The sequence below is a fragment of the Microtus pennsylvanicus genome, chromosome X, assembly GCF_037038515.1.
Source record: "Microtus pennsylvanicus isolate mMicPen1 chromosome X, mMicPen1.hap1, whole genome shotgun sequence".
NCBI lineage: Eukaryota > Metazoa > Chordata > Mammalia > Rodentia > Cricetidae > Microtus > Microtus pennsylvanicus.
This window is the reverse complement of record NC_134601.1, coordinates 123,003,194-123,030,328: the sequence shown is the minus strand read 5'-3', so window position 1 is coordinate 123,030,328 and position 27,135 is coordinate 123,003,194. Positions and strand designations below refer to the sequence as shown.

At 41.7% G+C, this 27,135-nt stretch overlaps 1 protein-coding gene across 1 annotated transcript; it reads left to right on the top strand.

The window, feature by feature from the left end:
• Positions 1-436: 436 nt before the first annotated feature.
• Positions 437-27,135, top strand: Tlr7 (toll like receptor 7). Its single transcript, XM_075957791.1, has 3 exons — positions 437-607; positions 924-1,008; positions 23,231-27,135. The coding sequence occupies exons 2-3, from the start codon at positions 1,006-1,008 to the stop codon at positions 26,378-26,380; spliced, it is 3,153 nt and encodes a 1,050-aa protein (XP_075813906.1). The 5' UTR covers positions 437-607; positions 924-1,005; the 3' UTR covers positions 26,381-27,135.

The following is a 27,135-nucleotide window of genomic DNA, read 5'->3' as shown; positions in this document are numbered from 1 at the left end:
CTCAGAACCCTAGTAATACGGCGATTATGCCATAACCTCTCTAATCTCAGCACTGTGGGGTGAGAACAGGGGGATTTCTAGGATTGGCTGACCCCAGCCTAGCTTCAGATTCTGTAAGAGACTGTCTCAAAAGGATAAGGGAGAGAGTGACGGAGTGGGCCACTCGAAGACCTCCCCTGGCCTCAAGTGCCTTCATGCACCTGTACCTTCACAATACCACATTAACACACACACGCGAACATACACACATCAACCAATCAATTGTGACAACGTTAAAAATCCCTGCTATAAATGAAAAGAAAGATTTGTATAAAAAGGTTATTTGGAGTTGGAGATGTTACCTCAAGTCTGGTGATAGAAATAAGAGGAACCTAGTGTTTGCAAACCTCATGTGTGGGGTGGCTTAAATAGCCATGCTCCTTCCTGCCCCCCTCCTACTACCGAGCCTCGATTTTGTACTTGGAAATCCCAGAACCTGCAGCTCAGAGCCTCTGTGAGTCTGTGCCTCCTGTTGCCTTCTCTCTCTCTTAGAAGACTCCTCATACGGAACTACTCCATGCCACCAAGAAAGGTATTTTAAGCACTGCGACACATGTGGATAATTTAAGTAAGTAGATGGATGTGCTGTTGCAAGGGAGTGGGGAAGGGGCGGGAAGGAATCCAAGTCATAAGCAAAAAAAAAATGTTTTAGAATCAACGCAAATAATATTGTAGTCCAAAAATGTCAATTCCTCGAAGACAGACTTTTAGTAAGATTGGAAACAGTCTCCTGGAGTCTGTCCTTCTTGCTTCTAACTTCAAGGAAATAACTAAGTATTCTCAACATCACATTTATTAAACAATGTTTCCAGCATGTCTTTAAGCTACAGTATATTTTTTTGCTGCCTTTGAAGTGTCATGTTTGATGTCTCTGTTTCTCACAGCTGACGCCACTGGCTCCGTCTCAGGCTGATCCTGGTTTATCTCCGCCTCTGCTCTCCTCCACATTTTGAAGGAAAACTGAAAATGGTAAGCACAGCTACTGGAGCCTGAATTTGCCATTGGTAATCTTGTGGTGAGAACTGAACCCAATTGGTGAGAATAATATTTGAAGATTCTTCAGGGATTGAGATGTAGCGCAGGAGCAAAACCCTTGCCAGGTTGTTTCCTCGGAGAGGCTACTTTGAGAGATTTCATAATCAAGATGAATCAAGGTAGTATTTCATAATTTCAGATTCGTTATTGCTTGCTCTGACCAACTTCCCACACAAGTTAAACACATACTGGAGCGAGCAAGAGTAGATCTTTGAATTGAGGATTCTGTTTTTAGTCTCCAGTTTGATCTGTTAAGGCATATAGGTTGCTGAAGTGATTTTAATGCAGTGTTTTTTCTACCATATGTTGTGACTGTCCCATATCTGAGTGACTGCACAGAAAGGGTGGAGTCTGGAGACACGTATAACTAGGATTTGGGGGCCCCCATCCATGCTCTATTGCTATGAAATATGCCCAGAGCTTGTGATTAGATGAAATGGGATTATCAGGACTAGCAGACCAGGGGAAGAGGCCCCAGGATGCAACTGGACTCAATTCTGTACACAGCCAGAACAAGTGGGACTTTAAAGCATAGGATGGGTGGCAACCAGTGGATGGAAAATTACTAAGAGGAAACTTCAGGCACGTGGGGGGGGGAATTCTAACTAAAGTGGCTTGACAGAGTTCTTGTTGGAGGCAGGCCAGGATGGTGCACAGTCTCCTGGGAAATGAGGAGAGTGAGAGATGCCACGAGACCCGATGGGGGCAGGAGGTAGGGAAGTTGTGGTGAGAGTGTAATCCTAAACAAGGGTAGGATCTCAATGCAATGACTTAGCAGGATCCTTGCTCCAGTCAGGCAAAACAAAGATGGCCACAAAAATCCACCCAGAGGCCTAGGGTTTAAAATGAGTCAAAGAGAGTCTGATAATGCCTTGCTGGGAGATTCTGCGCACTTCCCCCCAGTCTCTTGGAAGTCAGTCTCTTTAACCATGTGAGCGTTATGATATCTTTATAGGCATCTTACAGAGCCACAGCGGCATGCAAATAACCATACATTCGCTCAAAACGGTTGCAAGTGGTAATGAGGTAGGCCCAAAGCAAATCAGGAAAAGCTTCTTCTGAAATGAGTTTTTCACCCACGCCAGACTTTATAAAGGAGTGTTCATTAGCAGCGCACTGTGATTTCCAGCTCATCACATTGGCCCCAAACTCAATTTCTAAAGTCTAATGAAGCATTACCCATGGGGCCACATTACTACAAAGGAAGCAACTGTTTTGAGTTTCATTTCCTAGAAACCCAGATGTCTCTTTTAATGCACACACATGCCCACATCTATCTTTGCCCCCTAAGGGTGGCATGCTAAGAAGTTGGTGAAAAACAAAATTGAATCCATTGGCCACTTACTGTAAGCCAAGCCGCACGCACTCTTTTCTGACTCCAAAGCTGATCTGGGGCTCAGATAAAGAAACTGGGCCTTGAGAGGTTAAAGAGCTTGAGAACATGGTCCCTGCAGGCCAACGCCTGAAACTGGGGCTCTAAGATTGCTCTGTTCTTCCAAGCGAAGCCTGCTATGTGCTTTCACCCAGCTGATACTCAACAAATATGGGCTTCCTTATGATATCACTCTATTTAAGAACTAAGGGGAAACTGGTGTGCTTGACCATGAAAAAAAATCATAAAACCAATTTTCAAAAGAAGTACAAAAGGTCCAAAAGTACATAGAAAATATCCAGTCCTCGCAATAGTCATGTTATTAGGTTTTAATCCGGAAATTCCACTTCTAGAATATCTAGTTAAGGATGGCCATTTGGGGGGTGAACTATTTGCCAAAATGGTATACGCGACAAGACAAAGGAAACAGCTCAAGTCCCATGAGAGGGAAAGGTTTGTTCATTATTATTATACTTATTAAGTGAAATGTTATAGAATCATCAAATCAAGAGTATTGAATTATTTAAGAAGGTAGAGTGTAATGTTAATTTAAAAGGCAAAGTAGAACTCTGTAAAATCTGTATGTTTACTGATTTGTTTTAGTTTTAGATGTACTGATATTTTCAATGCACACACTAGACAAGTGCAGGATACTTAGTAAACACTGGATAATCTATAGTTATGGTTTCTACAAATAAGAGTGTCATATACTCTAATTTCACAGAACAGCCCTGAATTACAATTATTCTAAAGATTCGTTTTATTTGTTATATGTTTATGTTAGTGTGTGTGTGGCTGTGTGAGTCTGTGTGCACTGTGCATGCAGGTGCCTGTTGAAGGAAGGACAGACTGTAGGACCCACTGGAAGTGGAGATGTAGGTAGTTATGAGACATCTGGTGTGGGTGCTGGGAACTGAACTCTGTGGTAAGTGCTTGTAACAGCTGAGCCATGTCTTCAGCTCCCATTATATTTATTTTATAAATGGGCAGTTATAGGTAAAGTGTTACCTGAAAGTAAGAGTTCTTCTATAGCAGACCCAGGCTTTAAAACCAAATCTCCCCTCTGGCAAAGCCCTGATTATTACTAACATGTTCCTCACTACATGAAATAGATGTAAAGTCAATCAATATTAGAAGGAAAAATACCAAACTGTTTACAGTGGCTAAACAGTTAGTTTTAAAAGTGAAACATTTTACTTTTAACTACAGCTATTGGTTTTCATGGTTAAATAAAGGGACAACAAAGCACTTAATACACTAATTAAATACAATTATTTTAAAAATTGGAAGCTCTTGGTGGAATTAAAAAAATCATATTATTCCAAATTAATCAGACAGCCTCTTTGCACCCCCAAAACAGATTATTTCTATCTCATAATTTCACAAAAGTTTATGGCTGAGTTTGAATAACTGTGGCCATATCCAAGCTGTCAGTTTTGTAAACCACAAAAACTAAGAATGTCTTTCTGTGTTTTTGCAGTTTTTGATGGTTTCATACATGTGATTTTCAGTTCTTGATGGTTTCATACATGTGCAGACGAATTTTAGTCACTCACCCCTCCAGCGCCCTCTCTCATCTCCCTCCCACTCCAGTGAAACACACCTCCTCAAGTCCCCTTTTTTTTCTTGTATATCTTTTTTTTCCATGTGCAGCCCACTTAGTTAGGGTTGTTCATATGAAAATGGATGAAAGGTTATTTACTAGAGGTGAATGTAGTTCAGTGGAGGAGTACTTGCCTAGCATGCACAAAGGCACTGGGTTCAATCCTCAGTGTTGTTAAACAAACACGTAGATAACTGAAACATATCAAGGGAAATTATTAATTCACTATACCTCAAAGTTAAATTTAAATCTCTGTGCTCACAAAATAGTGGTTTTGTTCATGTCTACAGCTGCTTTTGGACTACAATGATCAACTAGTCAATGAAGGAAATGGTGGCAGAAGTTGTATGACCTACAGAGTCTAAAACGCTCTGTGCAGAAACAGTTTTCCACTCTGTGGTTTATGGAAATCAAGGAGATAATAAAATTGAAGGCTGCCTCCGTTTAATGCCTTGTGGTCTTTGATGACTGTAAAAGATAGTAGTTGCTGAGTGTCTATTTACTGAAGGCCGTACATCATTTCATTTTCTTAGTTTCAAACCTGAAGCTGAAATGGTAGCGAGTGTATGATTTAAAAGAAAAATGAGTGTGCTTTTTAAAAAAAGAGGGTAACATCCTTGGACATGAACTTTATTTTTTGTTGTGCAATGGGAATTTGATAAGCCATGGAATCTACCTTTTTGCAGAAATTAGCCTATGAATAGAAATATTTCAAAATTCAGGAAAAGAAGATATTGGGTCATAAATCTATTATTAGGGGAATGTCTAGCAAGATCTCAGTCTATAAACAGCAACTTCCCTTATTCTCAGCTCCTGGGCCACTCCTAGTGAGATTTGCTTCTTACAAATCTCATTAGCACACCATTTGGTGTCATATCAACTTAGCCAAAAGTCCAGGTCAAATTCAAGGGCTTCCAACAATGATTGCCCACTCCTCCTCCTCCTCCCTTACTCCATGTGCCTCTCTTCTCCAGCCAGGTTCCTATCACCTCTGGATCACCCATGCCCATCTGCCACAAGTTCCCCAATGGGGTGTAAAATCCCCAGGGTTCCTTCCACAGCTTCACTGAATTCCCTCACTCCTTCCCTCCCTCTGTCTCTTTCCCTGCTTGCTCCTCCCCTCCCTGCAAGTGAATTACAACATTGCCTTTAGACACAAGCAATTTAAATTTATTCTGCTCTGGGGTTTTGAAAGGAGGTCGCAGAAGTAGTTGAGTTAAGGAAATCCATGCTCTGAAAAGTGACATGCTGTAGCTTAGAGGAGATCCACTGTGCTGGCTTTCTCGGAAGTTGATTGAGTGCGTGGATAAAAAAGGAGAGGGGAAGAGAGAGAAAGTAAGAGTAAGATGGTTGGAAAAAGTGAGGAAGGGAGGGAAGGAGGGAGGGAGGGAGGGAGGGAGAAAAAGGAGAATTGTGAATCTCAACTTGAATTCCATTTTGTGATATTTTATGAAATCAACCCAATCATCTAATCCATAATAGCTGTGTAAAAATTGTGTGTGTGTGTGTTTTAAAGACTAAAATGGGGTTTAATGCATCAAAATGTCAGTTTTGTTGAGGTTGGAGTGTCCTTACTGCTCCAAGTTGTCCTTTACAATATACCTCCTCCTATGTTCAGCTCATGGTCTGTTGGACAAGTCTCCACTCACTCCTCTCTCTCTAAACCTGAGCATCTCATCTCCCAACATCACTCTTAGTTAATTACCTTGTTTCCCATTCCGCTAAGAAAACAAAGTAATTAGAAGAGAACGTTTCTCTATCTCCCCTTTGTGGACCTATCTAAGGCATCCTCAGTCTTAGGTCCTGCACCCTGTACCATTCATAACCTATCCCTGAGCCATAGATTACCTCCAAAAGGAAAGGCGTCAAACAAGACAAGTCTATGCTACTTCCTGTCATGGGTCAGGGGTTGCCTGGGTTTGGCTGGGTAATCTTCACACTAACTTTTTTCTGCAGAGGCAGGCAGACATTGTGCTTTGAACTACCTAGGAGTCTTGACAGCTTCGGGTCCAGAGCAGTGGGGGCTCCTCTCCTTGTGATCTCTGTAATACACTATTTGTAGTACAGAAAGACTTTTAACTAGACTCCAAAGTGGGGAGAAAGGGAGTAGGGAGAGAAAGAGTGTGGGAAAGAGAGAAACAACTGCTGGCTAGGTCTTTGTTCCTCTTGACAGGAAATCCCTCGAAATGTGTGTGCTGCTCGATACTTTATATTCCTCTAGGAACTTAGAAATCGTTGTACCTTCAAAGTCTCTTGGGTACACAGCCAGTTCTCATCACTTCCAGCACTGTCATCTTGGTCTCTGCTTGATCTCCCTCCTTCACAGCATCTGCACTTGTCTCCATGTTTGCCCATTTGCCCTTCATCCTCTGTTCTCCACACCGCTCTAAAAGATTAACATCTGCTTCCAGTCATCTGAAAACATGCAGTGACTCTGAATCCCACTCACAACACAGACCAGCATCCCAAGGAGGCTGGATATGCCTTGGGCTCCCTCTCTGACTTCATCTTCTATTTTCCTTAGCCTCCTCCTTTGGCTATTGTGTGACTGCTCCACAATGTCTCCATGCTGGAATGTTTGTAGAAGGTGCTTCTCTCTGTCTTGGATGCTTTTCCTTTTAATATCTATGTAGGAATCTTCTCCCTTTCACAAATATTGATTCAAAGGTTAAATTTTGAGGGGTGCCTGTCTAAGCCACCATATTTTTATGGTCATGTTTCCACCCCCACATCCCTGATCAGATATAAAGACTGAACTTTCTTTCTCTGTAAAACTAACCATCTAACTTCTAAGACAACTTGGAAGAGGTGCATGTTTCTGCGTCTAGAGAACTTCATCTCCAGAAGAGTAAAATTCATTTGTTTAGACCACCATTACACTCCAAGGAGTTGCTTCAAGAAGCTAAGGCATGATGGCTACCAAGAATTTGAGAACAGCCTGCAGCGTACAATGAGTTGCAAAAGCAAGCCTAAGCCACAGAAACACAAATCGCTCAACTCTACTTCCTCATGGTTCACCATCAAATAGTTCGAAGGGACATGCATCTCCTCCCCATGCCTCAGATTACAGCCACACCTCACGCATGAGCAATGTTTAGAAGATAAAAATAACTATTTGCAAAGCATGAATTTGGGTACAATTTGGTAACGGTTGCTTGCAATTACTAGTCATATATTTATGCTTGTGAAAGTTGAGTAGGAAACTCATGGTGGTCTAAAATCAAGAGGGCTTGGGTCTTGTCTTGGATAGGGTTTCTATTGCTGTGATAAAGCAACATGACCAATAAGCAGGGTGGGGAGTATTCACCTGATACTCTCAGACTGTTATCCACCACTGAAGGAAGTCCAGACAGGAACTCAGACAGGGCAGGATTCTAGAGGCTAATGCAGAGTCCATGGAGGGGTACTGCTTACTGGCTTGCTTCCCCTGGCTTGCTCAACCTGCTTTCTTGTAGAACCTAGACCAGCAGCCCAGGGGTGGCACCACGCACAGTGAGCTGGGCCCTCCCCCATCATTCACTATTTGAGAAAATGTCTTACAGCTGGATCTCACGGAGACATTTCCTCAATTGAGGCCCCTTCCTCTGTGATGACTCTAACTTGTGTCAAATTGACACACAAACCCAGCCAGTACAGATCTGAATTCAAGCTTGGGTCCTACCACTAAAGCTATGCATCTGTGCTCTTGGTCTCATCACTTTGGTCAATTATTCACCTCTGAATTGATCGCTGCCCACTGCAAGCAGAAGCTTCGCTGATCTAGGCTGAGAGCAACACCAGTCTATGAGTAGAAACATGAATATTTGCAAGGCATTTTGGCAACATGACCATTTAGGAAGATAAAAATAGCAACTTCAACACAAGGGAGTGTGGCTTCCGCAGCCATGAGCAGTAGACCATGGTTACAGTATCAGGCAGGAAATTACCTCATGTGGAATAAGTCTCGAATCCAACCAAAAAAAAAGAACACTATAACACATCTTCCCAGGAAGGGTGGTTTTGTGGCATGCCGAGTACCGTGTTGGGTAAGATCACTGAGATCTTTTCTCCTACAGCAGCTGGAACCACATATTCTGGCACCGTGAACATATAGGCAGTGCTAACTGGATTTACTGGTTTTAAAAAAAATAGTTACATTAAATCAAGAGGGGACATGCTGCAAGGGATGTGATAGAGTTCAAGGGGAGAACTAGGGATGGATATGATTACTATTTCCTTGCATTCATGTATAAAATTCCCAAGAATAGAAAAAAATTGCAGTTTTACAAACTATGCACCTGAGTAGAGAGGTTGTTGCAATTTGGAAGACCTGTTTGTTCTGGCTTCTGTTTGAAGGGTAGCCAAACAGCAATGCATGCAGGCCTGGCAGCCCTTGTCCCATAACCTCTAATTTTCCCCTCACATGGATTTCCCTGAGGCAAAGAGAGCTCTGTGCATAAGATGTAGCCAGCTCTCTCCACACATACATACATACATATATAAATACGTATGAAAGAAGGACTGTGGATCACTGGGAGTAGGAGGGGTAAAATAATCAAAATAATTATACAATGCAGAAAATGTCATAATGAAACCCACTATTATGTATCATTAATATATAATTTTTTTTCTTTAGAGAAACAGATGGGTTTTGGGCAAGCCAGCAGTGGAGGCCTTTGCTTCCTAATTGGGTAGGGATGAAGACCTGACTCATTTCCTCCCCTCCTATGTTGTCTAGCACTGACTCCATTACGAGTAGTGTTTGTTGAGTGAGAACATGATTATAGAGTTCCCTTCTTTATGAATTTAGTTTATAAATTCATAAAATGCCTAAGGCAGCATTTCTGGGCAGAGAATGAAATTCCTAAGAAATGCTGAGGCCAACAAGTTTTTCTGTTTTTCCCTTTCAAATCAGACTCATCCCAAACATAAGAATACTTTCTATAGTTTTTTTTTCTTTTAATTTCGATGTAGTACTAAGAATTGAACCCAGGACAAGCTCTCTTACAGATCCACATCCACAGTCTTCTGCTCTAGATTTTGTTTTGAGACAGGGTCTGGCTAAGTTTGCTAGGCTGGACTTGAACTTATGGTTTTCTTACCTCAGCCTCCTAAACAGTGGGATTATAACCCTGCACTACTGGGCCTGGCTTGAATACTTTTTAAATACTTGCAAATTGTTCCTATGAAAAGTCTCCTCCTCTTCTCCCCCAGACAATAGTAAATAAAACCAGTCTGAAACATTAGAGTACCAGGAATAATTTAATCCAAAAGGAAATTAATAAAAATACAAACACAAGTTGTGTTGAGTGGGTTTACTGTAACTACGTGAGGTGACTTGCAGATGATCGATCATAACTGAGTTGGCATCTGAGGTCGCAATTGCCTCGCAGGCCTCTGGGTCTTCCTCAGTAAACCAGGCATATTTATGTGCCTTTTTCAACTTCCGTATGAAGAATTAGTGATGTTATCTAAATGATCTGTCTATTTTACCTGGCACATGCTAAGAATAAAAGGCAGAGCCAGGGGGTGGTGGTGCACGCCTTTAATCCCAGCACTCGGGAGGCAGAGGCAGGCGGATCTCTGTGAGTTCGAGGCCAGCCTGGTCTACAAGATCTAGTTCCAGGACAGGCTCCAAAGCCACAGAGAAACCCTGTCTCGAAAAACCAAAAAAAAAAAAAAACCCAAAAAGAATAAAAGGCAACCATTAGAGAGAGTGTGTTCATACGCATACAAATGATTTGTGGCTGCGCCACATGAATTCTGTATTTTCCATTTTAGCAAACGAGGTGATTTACTGAGAGAATAGAAACACCTGTGCATAGAAAATTGCGTATTTCCACTTCAACCATAATTACCTCACTAATTAAGCATCCAAATTTACCCAGTACATTTGCATGTGTAATTAGCTGTGATTCATTATCAAAGCTAGGCCCATGTCACGGGTACTATGCCATTTTAGAAATGGAATTACTGAAAGATATATGTCTTTCAGCATTCATTGTTCCCCTCCCCAAAGCAAGCAAAAGAAAACAATGTGATTTGTAACACACACAGAGACAAAGAAAGAGGCAGAGGGACTTGGCTTTAAATTTGAAAATCACGTTAATTGAAACTGACATGTTTTTGAGACAAATCCCTCCCAGTGTTTTAAAAAAGGTAAATTTCCATGACAATCAGGAAATATTTTCTATTTTTTTAACCTGCTTTCCAAAAGATCTTTTGAATTGGGAGGTCTCAGAAAAGCACACTTTCCCTTTAATTACAAATTTAGAAAGGCTCTGTCCAGACAGTGCGTTTCCGCCCCTCAGCTGCTTGCTCAGAGCCCAGCTTTCACACTCCAGTTCAGGTTCCTGCTGGCGGGAGTCTCAGCGCAAAGTTTGCAGGCGGCTTGTCTCCAAGTACCAGGCTTGCAATGCAGCCTGCACAGAAAGCTAAGAGAAGTTTCAGAAGCTTTATAATGCTCTAAGGGCCAATTCTGCTTGAGCTCGCTCAATCACTGAGCACAGGACATGTGTACTGGTAGCCTTTGCTTGGCTCTACCTGTTACCAGATGACACAGCTGGAGTCCGTGCTCTCACTGGACTTTCAGCTTCAAAAAGATAGAGCTGGAAGCAGGGATAATGATGGAGTCCTAAAGACGATCCTCTTCCATGCCCTTCCTGTGACACTTCCGAGCTGCGCTCAACCCCTTCCTTTAGAGGCCCAGCTCCTTGATCTCTCCCTGTACTCTTGATAGAATCTGATCTTCAGTTTGCACAAGATTCATAAATATTCCCTCCTGGAGGCAGAAAGAGTTCAGTCCCCGCCCCTGAGGATGGATAGGCGGTTAGTAGTTAGTGAAGAAAGGGGAGACATTTTCCTTAGTGGTGTAGAGACTGGTAAGTTACCCATGCTCCTGTTAATATTCCCTCACCCATACTCAGGTGAGAAGCCATGATAAAGCACACTGAGTCACCATCCCACACACAGAGAAAAATCTGATGTTCAGGGCAAAAGCCTTCCTAGTTCTGATAATAGAATGTGGAGATTCTGTGGGATTTTGAGAATGTTTGAAACTTTGATTTCCTTAGCAAATGTTTCCCTTGTACTCATCATGTGACTGACTGGCATCATTACAATGGAGTATATGTAAAGACAAAACATAGTTTGGGGATGTAAAGGTGTTTGCTCCCCGCTGATATGGAGAGTATGGGGAGATGGGGATCGTATGAGAAATAGGTAGGGGAGCAAGATCTGCATCTTGGTCACCTCAGTCCCATCCTGTACACCTGATGACACGTCTGCTTTTTACTCTCTTTCTTGGAAATGAATCCACTCCTTGGAATTGGGAATTGGACATCATTTTGAAATCAGTGACACGAATAGATTTCTAGGCTTTGCAAGAGGAGTTGTTTCTTTTTAACCGCTGTGAACTTGGATTGAATGTGCTTAGAGTTAGTGTCATGCTGTGTTGGGAGCAGTGAGCCCCCAGATCCTGAATTTCTTGTAATCCCCTGATCTGAGTGCCTACAGCTGCTCTGAGCACGAGACCTTCAGGAGTTCCTGATGGCAGGAGAGTGGTTTCTGGTGGGTTTGGCTGGGGTGTGGCTATCTCTATAGAATCTGCCCCTGAACACAATAAAGAGGGCATTCTTGGGGAATTCAAGGATGACCCGTGTCGCTGTCTCTCTGTCTGTGTGTGTATTGTGTATTTTAACCTCCAGCTCCCTTGCCCGAAGCTCGCGAACTGGGTGCCAGCGCACAGAGCGCAGACACGGGGGAGCGGTGCGCAGCAATGCTAGATCTAGAGGCCTGCACATTATGACCCGAAGGTTCAGTCTGTTCCATGACCTGTTTTTGTTAACACTGGATCTGGTAATTCTGATCTGTTATATGCTGTCTTTATTTAAATACCTACACAATGAGACTATTGTCAAGTATCTATTTTTGCACTCGTTTCTTTGCGACCAGGTCTCACACTATATCCTAGGCTGACTCAGAATTCACAAAAATATTTGCCTTCATGTAAAATGTTTGCCAACTCCTGGTCTAGACCCATGTCTCACAGAACCTTCTGCAATGATGCTGTCTTGCATTTGTGTCCTGGAGTACAGTAGCCACAAGCCTGGTAGGGCTTCAATTACAGTTAATGTGACTGTGAACCTGAATTTTGATCAACTTAAAATGAAATAGCCACAAAGTGACTTGTGGCTATCACATTAGAGCAGTTCCAGACCATTTGCAGCCTAAGGACTCCCTGTCCTGTCTTCTTTCTGTGCTTTGTATTTCTCTCTCAAATGGATCATCCATCCCGAGGCTGTGTGAGTCAAAGGCAAGACAGCGTTCTTAATCAGATTTCTGCCCCGAACTGGCTTTCATTGTCTGCTAGCAATGCATAATGGAAAGCACTTAAAAACAATGTATGTGAGCAGACATTCATTTCCTCTACGGCGCTCCTTTCTCTACCTATTATGTCTGTCTTTGTTTGTGGTGAAGTAGTTGGCTTTTTCCACTTGACCATGCTCCAAATTAAAGAAAGTTGTAATCGACTTTGCACTCAGGAGAGCAGAAAGACAAAAATCTCTCTTCACAAAGCTCTATTTCTTTCCAGTCCTGTTGAAGACTGGCCACCTTCTGTCTTAGTTGTTTTTTTTTTTCACACGCAAAACTGCTAAACCAGAGGGAGAAAGCCTCCTGCACACCCTGTCCTTGTGACCACTGCCGAACCTTCCCCCTAAGAGTGAACATCGTCTGCACATATCCTGCCTTCCAACACGGCACAGACAGCTGCTCTATCAAGTGCCCATGCATGGCAACATCACGTGAGCCACTAGTTTTTCAGCCTCCACAGCCTGACCAAGCCAACATTCCACAATCAAGCTCTATCATGCGTCACAACCTATTTCTAAACCCTATAGTTTCAAACTGGGTTTTCATGTGTGCAGACAGAATTCAATTACTCTTAACAGAGCAGATACATGAGGTCATGTTACCAAGTTCGGGTCAACAGGATGTTAGAGGAAGGCAGACACTCACTCAACTTCTGAAACTTGTCCTTAAACAATGGAGATCGTTCCCTTTCTTTCCATGTACTTCCACAGGATTTCTCTTAACGTGGACATTGTTGCTGGCAGCCACCTTTGATGGTGCAAATGAGAAATATGTGTTTGTGGTTATAGGACAAGAGAGTGAGTGATCTGGAATATCTAAATCCATTCTTTTGTGACTTCACCGAGTAGAGCTGACATGGTGGCTCTAAATTACTGATTTCCGGGTACTTATGAGAAATTAACACATTGTTATGCAAATTTTGTCACTGTCAGATGGAAAAGTGGGAAAAGATGTCTTCAGACTTTGAGAATAATTAAAGGAATTGACAATATAAAAATATTCCATAGAATAAGAACAACAAGTGTTTAAACTATCTATAACAGAAGGGCCAGCATCTTGTTTGGAAAAACTAATGGAGTTTTACACTGTATTTTAGATTTGCATAGTTTTTCCTCACTCCATTACATTTTGAGGTTCTTAAGTGCACAAACAGTGTATTTTCTATTAACTAATCCATAACCAGCAATGGAAGAATTTATGTGAGTCAGTAGATATTATAGTTCGGGCATGAATTGTATATCACAAGTTCATGTGTTGGTCACTAGGTGGTGGTTCTGTGTTGGAAGATAGTATAACCTTAAGGATGTAGAACCTTGCTGGAGAAAATAGGTCCCCTAGGAGGTGAGCTTTGAGATTTTATAGACACACCCCACTTCTTATCCCCTCTAATTCCTGACTGCAAACACAATATGACTAGTCGCCTCTTACTCCCACCAACATGGACTGAGATGCACTTACAGCTGTGATGAACTGAAATCCAGCATCACTGCAAGCCCTAAGAAATCACACCCCCCCTTCAGCTGCCACAGTGATTTTTTTAAGTAGCTAATAAGGTAGAATCCTAATATTTGCCCATAATTTTTTTCTCACCGAATACGTGGGGCAATCACTAGCTATGGAACACTTGAAGTACAGCCTACTCTGTGCCTATTGTGTTGGTTCCGAGGTGTAGGCTTGGTACGTGGTGTGCACTACATTGTTCCTGGGTCTGTCTTGTGGGAGGTCTCCTAAGCAAAGGATCTGGCTCAAAGACAGGTAATGTATAGCAAAACCAGGACCAGGAGTCAGTTTTTCTCATTCATAATCCAGGACACCCTCCACAGGTCCATGTAAACTCAGCACAACAGGACGTGAGAGGATGGGTTTGAACGGGGCATTTCAGAAGCAGGACTTCTTAATCCTTTTCCACGAGGAAGACTTGGCCAAATAAAAGAGATAGAAGGAAACCTATGTTGAGTGTGGGAGTATACACAGTGAGGAACTCTCTAAGGAGACCCTTGGTTACTCTATATCTATTTTATTTGTATGGGTGTTTTGTCTGCATGTATGACTATGCACCATGTGTGCAGTGCCCACAGAGTACAGAAGAGGGTCTAAGATAACCTAGCACTGGAGTTACAGATAACTCAGCACAACAGGACGTGAGAGGATGGGTTTGAACGGGGCATTTCAGAAGCAGGACTTCTTAATCCTGCTTGAGCTGTCATGGGGATGCTGAGAATCAAGCCTGGATCCTCTAGGAGAGCAACCATTGAGCCACCTTTCCATCTAACCAGGAAATATGTCTTTTTTTTAAAAAAAAGTATTTTGTTTACTTTGATATTCATTAATTTCTTCATGTATCCATTGTTTCACTTGTGTATTTAGCAACACAATGGAGCACTAGTTACGTGCAAGAAAATCTCACTGTGTGAAGTGCCGCTAAATCTAATACAGAACACAGACACTCCTCTGTGTCTCAGCTGACTTATCCACAAAATAGAGATGCCATATAGAGTCCCAAATCACTTCCATAGCAATGAGACATAACTGAATCCATGTGAAGGAGAATCTTAACCTAAACTGGAAAGCTACCTATTCTTGTTTAAATCCCACCTAGAGTTGAAAACCCTGTGTGTTGTAGCAGAAACGTTTATGTTTTAAATTAGTAGTTGCTGCCCCCAGGACTTAATAGGTATCATGCAATACCATGTTACTTTCCAAAGTATCAAAAATTCAAAAAACCTTCCTACTCTTAATCTCTTTAAATAAAAGACTGAAGACTTGTGTATATCTCTAGCTGGCATTGTAAAGATCACAACATTTCAGTGCTGCCTAGCCTGTGCTAAGTATTGCCTAAGTTAACTATTAGTACTATAAGTATCACTATTATGACATGGGAGAGTACATAGATCATTGGTGATCTTCTCTGAAGATATGTCAATTGAGCAGATACCAAAGAAGTTGAAATGACCTGACCACAGGAAGAGGAGAAAGACAATGTCAGGAAAAGGAAAGAGCAGGTGGCAAGAGCCACATGGTGATGAGCTTGGCTTGAATGTGGAACAGAAAGCAGACCAGATGGCTGGTACGCAGTGAAAGGGAAGCGAGGATTCAAGGTCAGAGCAGGCTACTAGACTCAGGCCCTGAGCAATGAAAACAATGAGAACGACTTTGTATTTTATTCAATGGGCAGTTAGCAATCCCTCAAGTTGATCTGCTTCATTGTTGACTGCTCTGGTGCTTTTTGATGAAAGAATCCTGGAGAAGAGGGGAAGCAGGAAGAGGAGTTTGGCAGCCAGGGCAGAGTCCACAGGCGCTCAAATGACGAATCGGAAAGGGGAGGTGGCAGTAGAGAAGAGTGGGCAGGTGGGAGAGAGAATTGAGAAATGAAGGTGGAAAGGCTTTCTGATTAAATTTGTGTTGGAGTTTGTAATATGTCGGCACCATGAGGTGCAGTTCACAGTCATTGTCTCTGTGTGTTTTAAGCCCAGCGGCAAGCTAGACCCAACAAATACTGGATTACAGGAGCAAGGCTATGCATCCATCCCCAGCTGATCACTCAGTAACATCATCCTTGTAGCCCAAGATAGGCCAGGTGGCAATATTTCCAAGATTGAAATTAAAAATGCTTGGATAGAGAGATGGCGCAGTGGTTAAGAGCAATATCTGCTCTTCCAGAGGACCAGGGTGCAGATCACAGCACCCACATGGCAGCTTTCATCTGTCTGTATCTCTGCTTGCAAGGATCCAATAGCATCTCCTGACTTCTATGGGTACTGTACTTACTGCAGTGTGGGCATGCATTGCTACACTTACATACGTGGCGTAGACCCACACATAAAATACAAATAATCATTTTTTAAAAAAGAAACTGAGAATGCTAACAAATCAAGACTTACCAAATGAGGGAGTATGCTTGAGGTGGGGGGAGCTGGTTGTTAAACACCAGTCCACCACTAGTGAAATTCTGACTTCATTTGTCTATGACTTTCCTTAGAGAGCTTTTTTCTTTTTAAAAATGTATTTGCTTAAAACAGACCAATGCTACTTCCTCCTCCTTTCCTCCTCCAGCCCCTCCCATGCCTGCCCACTCTCAAGTTGATAGCCACTTTTTCTTCAATTATATTTGTTATGTACCTATGTGTATTATAAATATATAAAAATAAACCTGTTGAGTTCATTTTGGTTGTTTTGTGTATGTGGCTTTCAGGCTGACAACTTTGCATTAAACAATCAATAAGGGACTCTTCACAGGAAGAGGCTCCTTTTCCTTCTCCCAGTAATCAATAGTCACCTTTAGTTCTTGACAATTTTCTCTCTTTCATGTTCACATTGCCATTGTTCTGGTCTTTCTGTGCAGCTCTTTCTGGTAAAGACTATTTCACAGCCGACTTTTCAAGTATTCTGACTCTCCGAGTCTTCCCACTCTCTCTCTCCTGCAGCGTTCCCTGAGCCTCTCTCTCTCCTGCAGCGTTCCCTGAGCCATAGATGCAGGAGCTGTCATGGAAATGTAGCAGTTTGGGTCAGGCTCCCAATTATCTGTTGATCTCTTCATTGTGTCCAGTTTTGATTTTCTGTGATGGGCTCCATTTGCTATGAAGAGAAGCTTCTCTGATGAGGGGTGCTAGCTACAATGATCTGATATTTGAGAGTGTGAGGATAAGATTCAAAATATTGTAAGGGATTGTGCTGTCTAGCTATAAGTGGTGGTCATGGATATTTTCTAACAGCCATGACTTTGCTATCCCTGGGGAGCTGGCTAGGTTTTCAGCACCAGGCATAATTTCCCTCCTGTTGAGTGGTCCATTAGTCCAATTACACAGCCGTTGGTTGCCATTAATATGTGATTGCCACTTATTGCACCTGTATGCATGTCTTGCCAGGCTGGTCATTGTCATGATTCATGGGCAGCTGGGTAGGGATGTTTGATTGCTTCCCTCTCTTGGCAGTTTGCATAAAATTTTCTGGTCCCCATGGAAGCTAGACTGCAAAAAAGAGACTTTAATATCAGATCTAGCTTCAGTCATATTTGTCAGGTGTCCTAAGTCTGTGGTGTCTTCAGCAATAGGGTCCGCCTTCAACCCCTGAAAGGCAACCATGGGCTACATCAATAACCTGTATCCTTTAGGCTACCTTAACCAATATTTTGAAAGGAGGTTTCATGTTTGGGGTACTGGGTTGTTGTTTGGTTTGCTTTTTTGCCTATAGATATTGTGGGAACATAGTCAGTCAAAGTGGGATATATATATATCCACCACAAACATATATACTCATATATAGACATACATTCATATATAGACACATATATAGTTTATAATTTCAAGTAAATATAAAATAATATGATTTATTGAGTCTTTTGCATACAAGTATAATATTATTTCTCACTCACTTCTTCTGTACTGACTGTTCTCCTTCCATGGTGGAAGTCCCTTCCCAATTATTCAATTTGTCACTTCATATCACCTGTATCCTGATACTTCCCTCCCACCCAGCCCACCTATGGTACCTTTTTCTGTGGTTGTTCCATACGGTATATTCACACCTGAAGATTTGGAGCTAAGAACCTCAGATGGGATACAAAACATGTGGTGTTTGTCTTTCTGTGTCTGGGTTAGCTCACTCAATATAATCTTTTCTAGGTCCACCCACTTGCCTGCAAAGTTCCTGATTTCCCTTTTCTTCGCAGCTGAATAGTATTCCATTGTGTACATGTTCACGTTTTCATTGTCTATTCATGTGCTGAAGGACATTTAGGTTGTTTCCATTTCTGGCTATTGTGAATAAGATAGCAATGAACGAGCCTGAGCAATTGTCTGTGGAGCAGAATACTGAGTCCTTTGGGCATATGCCAAAGAGTGAAGAAGCTGAGTCATATAGTAGATGAGTTTTTATGTTTTAGAGAATCCTCCATGCTGATTTCCAGAGTTACTGTACCAATTTGCCTGACCAACAACAGCGAATGAGGGGTTCCTCCTTCTCTGCAGCTTTACCAGCATTTGCTGTCAACTGTTTTATTGATCTTGACTATCCTAACTGGGGCGAGATAAAATATCAAAGTTAGAAATAGTCAAGAGGCTCACAACAGCCTGAAACAGCTCCATGGAATCCAATGCCTTCTTCTGGCCTCTGTAGGCACCTAAACAGACACTTAATCCACAGAGAAGGAAACACAGGTTGACTCTCTCTGTCTCTCTCTCTTTCCCTCCCTCCTTCCCCCCCCTCTCTCATACACACAGAGAAACAGATGCAGATACAGAGAGAAATCTTTAAAAAGTTAATCTATGCAGGCAATATTTTGGTCCATAATAAAAATCCTAAGTTCATATTTTAGAAAAGAAAATCATTTGAAACATTGTACAGTGGGATAATGGTTGAAGGTTGGAAAGCTTGTTGGGTAATGTGGGTTAAAAGAATACGGTCCTAGAGACAATGATTTGGAATAGTCAGAGCTAATATTGTGTCAGTAAAACTGGGAAAACATGGGTTGGAAAGATAGATGACTTAGCAGTTAACAACACTGGCTGCTCTTCCAGAGGACCCAGGTTTAGTTCCCAGCACCTACACGACGGTTCACAACTGTCTTCATCTCCAGTTTCTGCAGGCATCAAGCACACCCATGATATACAGACATATATGTAGCCCAAACACACATACACATAAAATAAAAATAAGATAGATACTCTAAAAATGGGAAAGCAAACAGGATGTTGAAAAAGACAATGAATGAGCTCATCCAAACTCACTGTGTGTGTGTGTGTGTGTGTGTGTGTGTGTGTGTCCATGAGCAGGCACATGCCTGTCAAGGTCAGAGGTCAACATTGTCTTTTTCTATTACTCTCCACATTATTTATTGAGAGAAGATCCCTTACTAAATCCCCAACTCACTGATTGGCTGGACTGACTGGCTGACTAGTGAGCTCCAAGGATCAGCCTTTGTCCTGAAGTCAGGCCTCATGGTTGTATGTCAAGCACATTATCAAGGAGTCATTTCCCCAGCCTTCCAATGAATGGTTTTAATTATGAAGAAGAAAGCAGAGGGCCCTGCAAGAGAAGCAGAGGACACACCTTCCCACAAAGTTTAGATATGTAAATATGAGTAAAAAACAAACCACCACCAAAACAACAACAACAAAATGCCCTAGGAGATACTTAAGTGATAACTTGTATAGAGATTCTCAACCCTCCTAATGTTGCAACCCTTTAATACAGCTCCTCATGTTGTGGTGGCCCCTCCCCATCATAACATTATTTCATTGCTACTTCATAATTGTAATTTTGCTTCTGTTAGGAATCCTAATGTAAATATCTGATATATGACCCCTAGATGGGTCACGACCCACAGAATGAGAGTCACTGATCTCGTGTTAGGGAAGAGAAAGATGGAGAAAATTTTGTGGCTTGTTTTCTCCCTATTAGAGGAATTAAGGCATATAAACATTTGGTTTGTTAGATGGTACTAATAATAGATTGTCAGAGGCAGGACAAAATCAATAGTTGAACTAGAAGTCTGTTCATAAAGAAGCAGACTGCATCGTCCCATGGACAAGTATTAGAAAATCTGAAAGAGAGTTCAGGAGTAAAGTACTAACAAACTCCTGAAACATAAGAGCAAGACCATGCATACTTTAACCCGTTCTGCCTCGATACCAGTGGATCAGCAGAGCTCTTCAGTGACTCTCATTTATCACCAGAAAACCTGTGCTATATTGAAATGCTCACAAGTATTGCCTTTCGAAATGGGTGTCTATATATTCCATTTTGCTTGAGAGGTCCTTAGTTTAGTTTTAGCACAATGATTAACTATGGTCTCCTTCAGTCCTATTAAACATTCCATTCTACCAGTAGTGTGGCTGATGTGAGTATGGCTCACCCAGGCAGTGCCCTGATGATGCTATACACACCTTTCCAAAGTATATAGTAGAATCCATGCCTTCCAGGTACGGTCTCTTTCTTGATCAGCCCAGCCACTATAGGAAGCTGACAGGCCACACTCAGCTGCAGCCTTCCTCCCCTGACATCTCTCTGCTCCTCAGCTTCCTGTAAATGGGCTCTTCCAGACAACAAAGCCCTAAAAGGAGTCTGGCTAATAGGCAGGAAAAGTGGCCAACAGATACATCACAGACTAACTAGACCCGATGCTCTTCCAGAAGCCCCTTATCCGAGAATGTCCTTGAGATGTTTCAAACACCCTCCTCAGAAACGTCATTTTACAAAAGAAAAAAAAACAAGTTTCTCTAATCTAGTATGGTGATGTCAGTGAATCCTGGACCCATTTCCCAATGGTACACCTTCCTCTCTCCCTATTTTCTCACAAAGAACCTTCGAAGGTCGGGCTCCACTTTCTCCAAGCAGGATAGCGCTCTCCTTCAAATCCTGATGCATGGTCAGCTCAAAGCAATCCTTTGCCTGAAGGTTTATGTAACTGTTTTTCCCTCAAACTAGGTGTCTCAAACTCGCAATCCTAACAAACCCCAGTGCACAAGGAAAGCAGGAGAAAGCATCTTGCAGGTGGCTTCTGCAGTGACTTCCAAAAAGAATGCGAGGAGAGACCCTGATTACAAAATGGCAGAAGCACATGTTTAATAATTGGAAGCCATGTGAGATTCTGAAGAAACATGACCTCTGTTCTGTTTGCAGTTTGACAATGAACTACTTGGATGATTTACTATAAATTATAACTGCTAATGGTTCTTCTTAAAGAAGTAAATAAAAAATATTTTATAAATAAAGTATAAACCTGTCAAGAGAATTTTTAATTCATTTGCTTGATAAATTTTAATCATCTCTTGAGTCTGTTATAGATGTTTTCTTGATTAAACACATGTAGTAAAATGACCTGGTTAGCATAAAAATCTTTATATTCTCTGTCCTACAGAGCTATTTTTTTCATGTGATGATAAATATTCTGAGACTTTTATTCAAATTTGAAATAAATGTTAGGAGTACATCATTTAATAACTCATGATGCTATTTGGTCACCTGATTTTATGGCACAAAAGACTATAGATTCTTACTGGCAAGCTACAGAAGATGTCCCCTCGGTATTATAAAAAGCTCTTGTTCCACGCAGTATTTTAAAGCTATGTTTCAGAGGTCTACCGAGGTTGCAGGAGGATAGGGGAGTTTGGGGGTAGGATGGGACTAGTAATTTTCAGAGTCTGATGGATGGCTTTGGGTAATGGGAGAGCCTACCTGCAGGGAACTCTGCTTCTGGCAGGCTAAGTAAGCCAAGGGAGTTGGAGGAGGAGCCTGGGGTTTTGTCCCACTGTGGGTGTCCTAGAGAGTGGGGTGTCCTTCTGCATGGTTTTTCACTCACCTCTTAAGTCCCCTCTGTATTGGAGCAAGATGTGTTTCAGAGTTCCACTGAGGTTGCCGGAGGATACGCCTGGACAATAAAATTTAAAGCTTCTACTTTTATTCAATAGTATGCCATCTTTGAAATGCAATTTGGTGTTCTCCTATCAAATATATCAATGGGAGTTCAATATCAGGAGCATGGAAAATTGTCAGGGCTGATGTACTTGCAGCAGAATTTGTATTTGTGATTATTCATAAACTACTGCAGACATGTGGTGAAAAAGTCCAAGAACATGCTGTATTCCTTATCTAAAGTGAATGTTTCAAAAAGGAACTGAGTCCAGATAAATTATGTATATTTGTCAAAGAAACAGTATTTGGAAAATGGAAGACAACATTAAATAATATTTTCATAAACCTAAAAAAAATAATTGGAAGCCATTACGAAAATCCGTGACTATTGCTGAGCTGTGTCTTAATTTGTAAGAGAGAGAGAATGGATTGCTTTTTTCTTTTCGTCCTTGGAATATTATGAGACTTGACAATCATGAAACATTTTTGCATATATTCCAAGGAAGGCTTAGCAAGAAAGCATTAGCCATACTAGAGTCTTAGTGCATTGTTGCCCTCAAGTGTATATATATTTCAGCATCCCTTAGCCCCCAAATTTCGTAGTTTGTTGCCTCTCTGTTGTAGCACTCTATGTAACAACAAATAGAATCTTAAAAGCTCTTTTGGACAGCAAAGGAGATGGCTCAGTGGGTAAGTATGGTGGTGTGAATGAGAATGGCCCCATAGGCTTATGTTGGAACATTTGGTTCCCAGTTAATGGAACTTTTGGGAGCAATTAGGAGGTATGGCTTTGCTGGAGGAGGCGTGGCCTTGTTGAAAGAGGTGTGTCACTGATGGTGGGCTTTGAGGTTTCAAAAGTCCATGCCAGTGCCAGTTTGACTGCAGTTTACATATCACACATGAACACTCTCAGCTACTGTTCCAGTGTCCTGCCTACCTGCCTGCTACCATGCTTCCTGCCTTAATGAGCAGACTAACCCTCTGAAATTATAAACAGGAACCTGACTAAATGCTTCCTTTGATAAGCTGTCTTGCTCATGAAGTTTCACAGCAATAGAGCAGTAACTAAAATGGTAAGGCTACTTGCCAACAAGCCTGAAGACCAAAGTTTGATCTGCAAAACCCACAAGGTGGAAGGAGAGAACAGACTCTCACAAGTCCTCTGACCTCCACAACCTTGCCATGGTGTGTGCACATCCGCACGCATATGCACATATTCACACTCACACAAGATAAATAGATAAATTAAAAAATGCTTTAAGATATTGTGTTAGAGAGCTGACATTCTACAAGCGAAACATAAAACCAATTTATTGAAAACTTTAGTGTTTGATAAGGACAGTCACAGGGCCAGAGGTGCTGTTTACACTACAACTATTTATTTTTATAATTTGCCAAAAGAGAGGAAGCAAATGGGACATTTGAATTGTTTCTCTGTATATTTTATAACAATAATTTATTCTTTCTTTTATTTTCAGGTATTTCCAGTAATGACACTAAAGAGACAAATCTTTATCTTTTTAAATATGACCTTAGTTTCTAGAGTCCTTGGGTCTCGATGGTTTCCTAAAACTCTACCTTGTGATGTCAATCAAGATAGTACAATGACCTACGTGACCGTGGACTGCACAGACAAGCATTTGACAGAAATCCCTGAGGGCATTCCCACTAACACCACCAACCTCACCCTTACCATCAACCACATACCAAGCATTTCTCCAGACTCCTTCCGTAAGCTGACCCATCTGGAAGAGATCGATTTCAGATGCAACTGTGTACCTATTCTACTGGGGTCCAAAGTCAATGTGTGTACCAAAAGGCTTCAGATTAGACCTAGAAGCTTTAGTGGACTCTCTGACTTAAAAGCCCTTTATCTGGATGGAAACCAACTTCTAGAGATACCTCAGGATCTCCCATCCAGCTTACAGCTTCTGAGCCTCGAGGCCAACAATATCTTCTCCATCACAAAGGAGAATCTAACAGAACTGGCCAACATTGAAGAACTCTATCTGGGTCAAAACTGTTATTATCGCAATCCTTGCAATGTTTCTTATTATATCGAAAAGGATGCTTTCCTTGTTATGAAAAATTTAAAAGTTCTCTCGCTGAAAGATAACAATGTCACAGCTGTCCCCACCACTTTGCCATCTAATTTAATAAAACTCTATCTTTATAACAACATCATTACAAAGATCCAAGAAGACGATTTTAATAACCTCAACCAACTGCAAATTCTTGACCTAAGTGGAAATTGCCCTCGCTGTTACAATGTCCCATATATGTGTACACCATGTGAAAATAATTCCCCCTTGCAGATCCATGACAATGCTTTCAGTTCATTGACAGAATTAAAAGTTTTACGTCTCCACAGTAACTCTCTTCAGCATGTGCCTCAAGCATGGTTTAAAAACATGAGAAACCTCCAAGAACTAGACCTCTCCCAAAACTACTTGGCCAAAGAAATTGAGGAGGCCAAATTTTTGATGTTTCTCCCCAACCTTGTCCAGTTGGATCTGTCTTTCAATTATGAGCTGCAGGTCTACCATGCATCTATAACTTTACCACAGTCACTCTCATTGCTGAGAAACTTAAAAGCTCTGCATATAAAAGGCTATGTCTTTAAAGAGCTGAAAAACTCTAGCCTTTCTGTATTGCACAATGTTTCCAGTCTCGAAGTTCTTGACCTTGGCACTAACTTCATAAAAATTGCTGACCTCAACATATTCAAACAGTTTAAAAACCTCAAACTCATAGACCTTTCGATGAATAAAATATCCCCTTCTGAAGAGCCAAGGGAACTTGGCTCCTGTCCTAATGCCAGAACTTCTGTAGACCGCCATGGGCCCCAGGTCCTTGAGACCTTGCATTATTTCCGGTATGATGAATATGCACGGAGCTGCAGGAACAAAACCAAAGAGTTGCCTACTTACTTACCTTCTAATGAAGACTGCCACACATATGAACATACCTTAGACCTAAGTAGAAATAATATATTTTTTATCAAGCCCTCTGATTTTCAGCATCTTTCATTCCTTACATGCCTCAACTTGTCAGGAAACACCATTGGCCAAACTCTTAATGGCAGTGAATTCCAGCCCTTAAGAGAGCTGCGATACCTAGACTTCTCCAACAACCGACTTGATTTACTCTACTCCACAGCCTTTGAGGAGCTCCACAAGCTGGTAGTTCTGGATTTAAGTAGCAACAGTCACTACTTTCAAGCAGAAGGAATTACTCACATGCTGAACTTCACCAAGAAACTACGGTCTCTGAAGAAACTCATGATGAATGACAATGACATCTCTACCTCTGCCAGCAGGACCATGGAAAGCGACTCTCTTGAAATTCTGGAATTTAGAGGCAACCATTTGGATGTTCTATGGAGAGACGGTGATAACAGATACTTGGGCTTCTTCAAGAATCTGTTGAAATTGGAGGAATTAGATATCTCCAGGAATTCGCTGAGTTCCTTGCCTCATGGGGTGTTTGAGGGAATGCCACCAAACCTAAAGACCCTCTCCATGGCAGAAAATGGTATCAAGCATTTCCCTTGGGAAAAACTCCAGCTACTGAAACATCTAAAAAATTTGGACCTCAGCCACAACCTGCTGACAACTGTCCCTAAGAGGTTAGCCGACTGTTCCCAAAATCTCACGAAGCTGATTCTTAAGCAGAATCATATCAAGCATTTGACAAATTACTTTCTAGAAGATGCTTTTCAGTTGCGTTATCTAGACCTCAGTTTAAATAAGATTCAGGTCATTCAGAAGACTAGCTTCCCAGAAAATGTCCTCAATCATCTGAATATGTTGCTCTTACATCGCAATCACTTTCTGTGCAACTGTGATGCTGTGTGGTTTGTCTGGTGGGTTAATCATACAGACGTTACTATTCCTCACCTAGCCACTGAAGTGACCTGTGCCGGACCAGGAGCACACAAAGGTCAGAGTGTCATATCCTTGGATCTGTATACGTGTGAGTTAGATCTCACGAATCTAATTCTGTTCTCAGTTTCCATTGCTTCAGTCCTCTTGTTGATGGTAGTCATGACAACAAGTCATCTCTTTTTCTGGGATATGTGGTACATTTACTATTTCTGGAAAGCCAAGATAAAGGGCTACCAGCGTCTGCAATCAATGGAGTCTTGCTATGATGCTTTTATTGTGTATGACACTAAAAATTCAGCTGTGACGGAGTGGGTTTTGCAGGAGCTGGTGGCTAAACTGGAAGACCCAAGAGAGAAACATTTTAATTTGTGTCTAGAGGAAAGGGACTGGCTACCAGGACAGCCAGTTCTAGAAAATCTTTCCCAGAGCATACAACTCAGCAGAAAGACAGTGTTTGTGATGACCCAGAAATACGCAAAGACTGAGAGTTTTAAGGTAGCCTTTTATCTGTCCCATCAGAGGCTCATAGATGAAAAAGTAGATGTGATTATCTTGATTTTCTTGGAGAAGCCTCTGCAGAAGTCTAAGTTTCTTCAGCTCCGGAAGAGACTCTGTGGGAGTTCTGTCCTGGAGTGGCCTTCAAATCCACAGGCTCACCCATACTTTTGGCAGTGTCTGAAAAATGCTCTGACCACAGACAATCACGTAGCTTATAGTCGGGTGTTCAAGGAAACAGTCTAGCTCTTTGCAGAATGTGGTCACATGTGGCAAGAAGCCCGGTTGCCTGAATTTTTCATAAAGGTTTCAATAAAAGAATGTCTGAAAAATTTTCTAACAGCTGCCATTGCTCAGATCAGTGGGAAATCATCAATATACGGCACAGAAATCAGAAAAAGGACATTGGCAGGCTCGCTGCTTTCTTCTTTCTTTGTAGCACCATCCGTATCCAAATATCTTCCCCAGCTCATCTAGAAAATATTTTGGGAAAAAGAGTGCCTAGGAAGAAACATAGGCTCTGATGTGTCTGTATGCCATTGAGAAGAAGCATAGGCTCTGATGTGTCTGCATGCCATTGAGAAGAACCTCACATCTGCTCTTAAAAAGTACCAGTATTTTCAGTAGTCCATAAAAAGTGGTCAAGCTCTGTCTCTCTGACTAAACTGTACCAAAGTTCAATGAAATAAAAGCAGAGAGAACTTCTCAACCAATTGTGTCACCGCCATGTGGCATCCCCTGCAGCATACACCAAATGTTGGCACTGGACAGTTGGTAGCTGTTCAGTGCCTCCTATTCAATTCCCTAGGGTCGATTGATGGGCTCTGTGGGGAAATAGAGGAACATTTGTGCCATCCATGGACATGGTCAATTTATAACTGGAAAAAAATAATATCCCCTCAGGTAAAATTATATTCTTTGCATTTGATGACAATTATCTGCTGAAATACGTTTTATGTGCATGGCAAATACTGTTTCCAAAGTAAAACGCTTTTTAAAGA